General features: G+C 30.0%; 1 protein-coding gene across 1 annotated transcript; it reads right to left on the reverse strand.

The window, feature by feature from the left end:
• Nucleotides 1-66: 66 nt before the first annotated feature.
• On the reverse strand, nt 67-7203 carry tnfrsf18 (tumor necrosis factor receptor superfamily, member 18). The gene is made up of 6 exons (XM_056459130.1): nt 6960-7203; nt 4771-4962; nt 4512-4599; nt 4353-4429; nt 2514-2669; nt 67-911 (listed from the first exon to the last, which is right to left on the reverse strand). The coding sequence occupies exons 1-6, from the start codon at nt 7081-7083 to the stop codon at nt 772-774; spliced, it is 777 nt and encodes a 258-aa protein (XP_056315105.1). The 5' UTR covers nt 7084-7203; the 3' UTR covers nt 67-771.
• Between the last annotated feature and the right edge of the window lie 763 nt (nt 7204-7966).

A 7966-nucleotide genomic window follows, 5' to 3' on the forward strand; every position in this document is an offset into this window, starting at 1 on the left:
CACTACATTAAACATGGTATTTGTAGTCAGATATGATTATAAAAATGGAATCCATACACCAAAACATGCGGTACATTTTTTACTATGATATATACATTTAAATTCACAGGTTGCCCCCATTATAGAACTCATAAAGGACTCAAATTTGAATTAGCATTTACAAAATACACAACAATAAATTACTCCCTGTATGCAGTCACATTTCTGCTATCAGGAAATTAAGCACAGCATATTTACTCCTTCAAAAGCTTATTCAAACATAATATACAATAAAACCTCGAGTAGTATTCAAATGATGAATTACAAATAGTCCCGAAAAGAACATTGATTTGTGTTTATATATACATGACAATGAATAATAGTGCTTCACTGTCCAATCAACAGACGTGAACTAAGCAGAAACAGTGCATGCAAGCAGAGAGCAAACCTTATCTCATGGTGATTCACATAAAAACAGATGAAAACCAATACAAGATGTTCAGTACAAAGCTTGGCATTGTGTTCCATGTGTTGAAATATAATTTAGCTACTGCTTTTTTTGAGTGCTATACAATGAGAAAACAAAATTGCATAACTCAATGTCAAAGAGCAAATGCAAACATGCACCTTTTTTGCTGATTTCTCTGTAAGCGAATGTGTTTATGAGGGCTTTTGTGCAGATCAATACAGTTCATCTCCAAACAGACCCTGCATGGATATGACCGTTAAGGTGTATTATGTAATTGTCTTGTTCAGCTTTATGTTGCAGTTGTCGTCCTCCTATCAGAGTTTTTAAGGAAAGCTGTGGTCACAACAGTCTTCAGAGAGCTCTATCTTGTGCTCATGGTCACTTTCGCCCCTTTCCTCCTTAGATAGTTTGCATGATTCTGAGGACACTACCTTCGCATGAGTGCACAGTTTACTGCGATTTACTGTGAAGAGATGCAGTTATTTAGGACACAGATATTCTGAAGCACTTCACATTACATAAAATGTTTTTTTTTTTTTTTAGAAATCAATTAATTAGCCATTTGAAAACAAGCCTGTGATATATATATATATATATATATATATATATATATATATATATATATATATATATATATATATATATATATATATATATATATATATATATATATATATATATATATATATAATATCTTAAATAAATATGTAGCGGCACATCATAATCCTCATCATACAATTTTAGATTCCACAATTATTATTATTATTATTATTTCGCATTTTATGTACATTTTTATAAATAGCACTATAACCAGGCTTAATGTACACAAAAAATAACCATCTAAATTGAAGAAAATGAATGATTTAAAAAGATACAGAGTAGAAATGTCTAGTTGTCTACCGGTAAAGATAATTATACTTGGCAAGCTTTAGTCTTAAAATAAGTATTACACTGTAAACAATTTTCTGTAGAATCTACAGTAACTCACTGCCAGCAGCTCCCCAGGAAATCAATTACAGCAAAAATACTGTATTTGCACCACAGCACCATTTATCCTGCTGTATATGTTTCACAGTATTATATCTATATTTACCGTAAAATATACAGTAATTTTCACAATGCTACTTTAAAATACAAAAACATACCATATAACTGTCCTACAGTAAAGTTCAGTTCATGTTACAGTTCATTTTGCTAGTAACTCAATTAAAGCAAAATACTGTATTTGCATTATAGCACCATTTATCTTGCTGTATATGCATTTACTGTATTGTTTCTATATTTGCTGTAAAATATACAGTAATTTTCACAATGCAACTTTAAAATACAGTAACATACTGCATAACTGTCCTACAGTAAAATTCAGCTCATATTACAGTTAAATACTGTCATTTACAAAAATCGTTAACAGCGTATAACACTTATTACAAGCAGTTTATTTAGTCTAATTATCTTAAAACTAGCTTGTTAATTGCTTTTTAAACATTTAGCTTTTTTTGTGAAAAGGTCTAATAACTAGAGTTAGTAAATAGGAAAATTCCTCTTAATTTAATAATTATCATTAGTCTTAAAATGAGCCAAAGCATTAAAATATTATGAATTAAATAAGGATCACATGACGTACATGCATATTGTCAACATCTATTGCTTCTTCATATTGCAAGCTTAATGCAACAAAACATAATGGAATGTATTTTTATTCATTGCAATATTAATGTATTGTTTAAGAAAATATAAAAGAGTGATTGAGATTTGTTATTAATGTGCACACTTAAAAAAGGTTATTACAGCTAAAACAGTCCTAAAAAAACAAGACTGTCTTAAATGATGTTTCTGATTGTAATTAATCGAATGTTTTAGGTAAAATAACTTCAAGCATGACTAAATAAGCAGGAAAAAAAGAAATATTCTTAAAACCATTATAATAATCTTACACAATCGGATCCTCCGTGTTCTTAAACAAGATCAATAAAACATTTTGGGCTACAAATAAGATTGTAACTCTTCATTAGATGAGGAGTTTTTGAAATGTTATAAGAAATTAGACATACAAAATTTTACTTACGTTTTATGAACGTCTTGTATTTGAAAATTTGAAAAGCATTAAGTGTGATGAAAACCAGGCAGGTCAACACTGTGAGGGTTATACAGGCCACCATCAAAGAATAAAAATACTGGCTCCCGTTTTGTTGTTCGAGTGCTTGAGGACCTTTTGTAGTATCTGTGGGAATATGAATATATTTAAAAAAGTTATTACATTATGTGATTCAAAGCTGAATTTATAATCATAGATTCATATCAGTTACACAATTCTTCAGTTACATTTACTGCTGTATCATGATCATTATCATCATTAGTATGTATCAATTGATATAGATTTAGTAATGGTTCTTTGTAAAATAAAATGCTGGATTCCACACAATTCCTACAAACACAAATTGATTAGTTTATTGTTTTATAAATTAAAGTAGATTGAACATAAAACAATCAAGTTGTCCTCCAAAAAAACTAGGAATTGTGTTGATTCAGCTCATTTTAAATAAGTAGTTTGAACAAGCAGCAAAAATAATTTTTTAGTGTTCATTGTATGATCAATCCTGAACTATTTTTTTCTGCTCACGATTTTTTGATTAAATCGAGATACATTTTACAGAATTCTCTGATAAATAGAAAGCTCAAGATATTAGTATATAAAAAAGCTTTATGTTTTTAACATATAGGACATTGATGGATTTGCTCTTCAGCGTTTGGACTTTCAGCAGTGAAATTTACTTCAACTCTGAAAACTGGACTGACACATTTTCAGTTTACTAGAACAACTATGTTAAGCTGCTTTGACACAATCTACTTTGTAAAAGTGCTATAGAACTAAAGATGAATTGAACTGAATTCTACCAGAAATGTACATTTTCACTTATAAAAAATGGGATAGGCTTGACTTAAGCTTGTCATCCTCAAAAAAATCATATAAAAACAAGCATAAAATTCAACGACAGAAAGCATCCTTGATCAGTGTCAGCATCTCCTCCATCAAATAATGTCACTTCTGAGTCATAGCCTTAAAATTTAATGCAAATGTGACAGGACTGACAGAAACATGGGAACAATTGTAAAATAGTATTTCTTTGTAGAATTTATCTATAATTTTAATGTTTTTAATCAATTGATGCGAGTGATAACAACTTAACTATTTCTGAGGTATCATATATATGAGGTATAATGAAATAACAGTTTTTAGTATTACAAAACAATTAAAGCTGTACGTTCAATTGATCTGAGGACAAGAGAAAATGACAGGGTTTGTAAATTTGTAAAGTGTTTTTAATAAAGAAAAAAAAATCTGAGAACCAAATGAAGGACATATTCCTTTACAGAACAACTCACAGAAATCAACCATCAGTCCAATTTAGACATTTCTAGGATGAACCACCCTTTATTTACTGTATTTATGTTTTATCTCAGGGACAGATAATGTACGTTTCTGGTAGAATGTCCTATATATAATAAGCAAATGATCTTATTAAAATGATTTCTGAAGAACATTGAGAATGTGCTGCGATTCTGATAAATGTGACATTGAAGACTAAAGTAATGATGCTAAAATCACCGCTCTCATCATGTGACTAGAATAAATGTTAAAATATCTAAAACAGAATAGTGTTTTTCAAAAAACGTAATCATTTCTCTTCAATATTAGTGCTGTTTTACTGTAGTTTTGATCAAATAAATGCAGCTTTGTTTAGACTAAACAATACCAAAGCTTCTTGATCCCAAACTTTAGTATACATTAATAAACACAACACATTTTAAATGATAAATAACACCATTGGAAATTGATTTGCCAAACGCACAAGAACACCATAATAACAGCACTGTGTTCGTTTCAACAGTCAAAAGTACAAACCAGGAGGGACTTCTTCAGAGACACATTTAGCATTGTGGGTCTGGTTTCCAGGGAAGAAGTCACCAACTCCATCACACCTAATATCACAAAATTAGTCATCAGCTGATCTCATTATTATTTTACAATCTATAAATAAGCAAACGTAAGATGCCACTTTACTTTGTAATAGGTTTACACGTGCTGTCCTCAACATCATTGTAAGTGTTGTTTTGGCATGGCATACATTGGAAACTGAAGTCAAAAATACCTGCCAATACATCAGAAAGACTTTTGATAAATTTAAATTGGTATTTTCTGCCACCCTACACAGCATGACTATTAAAAAAGCCCCCAGTAAAGTCCCACAGGATGAGTTTTCAATATTAATCACTGTGGACACACGTCAATTCATTGAATGAAATTGAAATAAATGGCTCACCATATCTCATCAGCTGTTGTCCAGGTTTACATTTATTTCTGGGTTGACAATTGGCACATTCATAACCAGCGCATAAATGCTTATCTTTGCAGTAACATCTGTTCTCAACTGAAAGATGTGTTGGATCTGGAGGGCATTTCTCACACAGACTGTCTGTCCTGACTTCTGAACATGCCACTTTGGGATACTCACCTGTGCAGTACAAAAAAATAATGAACTTCAAAGTAAATATACAGTGATCAGCATAATTGAGTACACCCCATTTTGAAAATGAATATTTTTATCCATTTCTCAGTGAATATAGGCAATGCATTTTGGTGCATTTAAACAAAACAGATTTATTAAACATTTTAGTTACCAAACATATTTAGAAATTGAAAGATAATACAACTAAATTCAAGCAAAATATTGGAAAAAAATGACAACCTACAAAATTTCAACTAAATTTTTACATTTTTTGCTTTTCGTGATTTAACCTCTTTTTTTAATTTGTAATTCATATTTTTCTTTAACATATAAATTTAAGTGTACTAGTTTTTGGACCGCTATCATAAGTTATTTTGTTAGATAAGCTTCAGATTTGGCTTCAGTACTGACTAATCTAATGTATAAGCACAAATATAATATTGTATAGTTTCCTATTAAAAATATGAATTTAAAAGATAGATTTGTGAGGGGTGTACTTATTTAAGATAAGCACTGTAAGTGTTTTTACATCATATTTCAATATCATGAAATACTCAAGTTTTGCAGTGATTTCAGAGAATAACCATTTTTGGTTCCACAAATAACATAGCAAAAAGTTCTCACAATAACTATTTGTCATAATTTAAAGAACATTTCTGAAAAATCCAGAACCTTGCGTGAAATGAAAAGATCCAATGAATGTTAAAGGTTCTTAGAACCATTAATGCCGATAAAAACTTTTTTTTAGAGCGAACCTTTATTTTTAGGAGTCATAGAGTCTTTTCATTTCATCAAAGTTCCTTCTTAACTTATTATTATTATTATTATTATTATTATTATTATTATTATTATTATTATTATTATTATTATTATTATTATTATTATTATTATTATTATTATTATTATTATTATTATAATTATTAAAATGTACTACAAAATGGTTCTTAGAACTTTTCTTTTGCTTCTTTTTTTTCTAAAAATAACTTTATTAGGTCATAAATTAAACGTAAACATTATTCTAGTAAATAATTGATTTTTGTATTCATATGGCATTTATATTTGCATTTAAGAACCATTTTATTGCTAGTGTGAAGAAGACATTTATGATATAAACCATACAGAACATTATGTAATGGAAAGGTACTTGGATATTAATGGTTATTTATGTAGCCATCAATGTCAGTATTATACAGTTAAAGTCAGAATTATTAGCCCCCCTTTGATTTTTCCTTTTTTAAAATATTTCCAAATTATGTTTGGAAGCAGGGAAACTTTCACAGTATTTCTGATATTATTTTTTTTTCTTCTGGAGAAAATCGTATTTGTTTTTTTCGGCTAGAATAAAATTATTAGCCCTTTAAAAGCTTTATATTTTTTGAAAGTCTACAGAACAAACCATCGTCATACAATAACTTGCCTAATTACCCTAACCTGCCTAGTTGACCTAATTAACCTAGTTAAGCCTTTAAATGTCACTTTAAGCTGTATAGAAGGGTCTTGAAAAATATCTAGTCAAATAGTATTTACCATCATCATGGCAAAAATAATACAAGTCAGTTATTAGAAATGAGTTATTAAAACTATTATGTTTAGAAATAATAAACATAATTAAACAGAAATAAACAACGGGGGTAATAATAAGGGGTTTAATAATTCTGACTTCAACTGTCTATAATGTAAAGCACAAATCTTTAAGAGTACATGCCGTAAACATTAAACCAATCAAAATCAATACATTTACATTTACATTTAGTTATTTAGCAGACGCTTTTATCCAAAGCGACTTACAAATGAGGACAAGGAAGCAATTTACACAACTACAAGAGCAGCAGTGAATAAGTGCTATAGACAAGTTTCAGGTGTGTAAAGTCTAAGAAGCTAAGCATTAGTAATGTTTTTTTTTTTTTTTTTGCATAAATATCATGCAATAAACATACATAATGGATGTTCATCCTATAGTTCTCAAAATATCATTGTATCAGAGAATATCATGCATATCTTACCTGCAGGACAGGCTTTACAGCATCTGTTGTCATTGTCATACTCATTGGTCCAGTCACAGTCCAGACTCAAAATCCCTCTTCCACAAACACAGAGCAATGTAACCCAGAGCTTAGCAGTGTTCATTCTGTCACTGTGTTGGATTAACAGTGCGGTCTGTTTTCATTTTCACTTCTTTTAAACTAGTCTGCCTGTGACGTTTAGCAGAGGCGTTTGAAAAAAACACTGAACATGCAAAGACATGCAGCCAGCCAGAAGTCTTCTTTTACCACTGGAGGGTTTCTAGAATTCATTTGAAAGGCACGGGATTATCATCATCATCATCGTCATCTTTCTTTTTTTCGGGAAAAACAAAGTAATAAAACATGTGACTTTGGGGGTGGAAGAAATGCCCCTGAAACTTTTCCATTTACAGACAACCATGTCTTTGATGCTGTGTTTGTGATGGCAACTATGGCTGAATGTGAATATTAATATTAAAGATAACATTATTGAATTATGAAATGTTCATTATACACAGCTTCAATGGACATGAGGCTGTGGGTTACAGTTAATCCAAAAATTACAACTATTTACTCACCCTTACATTGTATACATTTTCCTTTTTTCTGTTCAACATAAAAAATCACTATACACCTAAAAATAAAGCTTTTTGATTTGTATTTACATCAATATTGCAGATGATTTACACAACTTAAAAGCTTCTTTATTACACTGTAAAACCTAAAAAGTTAAGGTAACTTAAACATTTGAGGAAACCAATTGCAACAAACCATCTAAGTTCAAAAACTAATCCTAATGAGTGCTGTGTACTTAATACATTTGAGTAAACAAAGGAATTTGAGCACAGTAAAACCCAATAAATGAAGAGAACTCAAACCAACTGAGTGCTGTAAAACCCAAAAAAATTAAGGCAACTCAAACCATTTGAGGAAACCGATGGCTACAAACCATTTGAGTTTAAAAGAACTAATCTAAATGAATACTGTGAACTTACTCCGTTTTAGTT

This window comes from Danio aesculapii, chromosome 6 (genome assembly GCF_903798145.1).
Source record: "Danio aesculapii chromosome 6, fDanAes4.1, whole genome shotgun sequence".
Classification (NCBI taxonomy): Eukaryota; Metazoa; Chordata; class Actinopteri; order Cypriniformes; family Danionidae; genus Danio; species Danio aesculapii.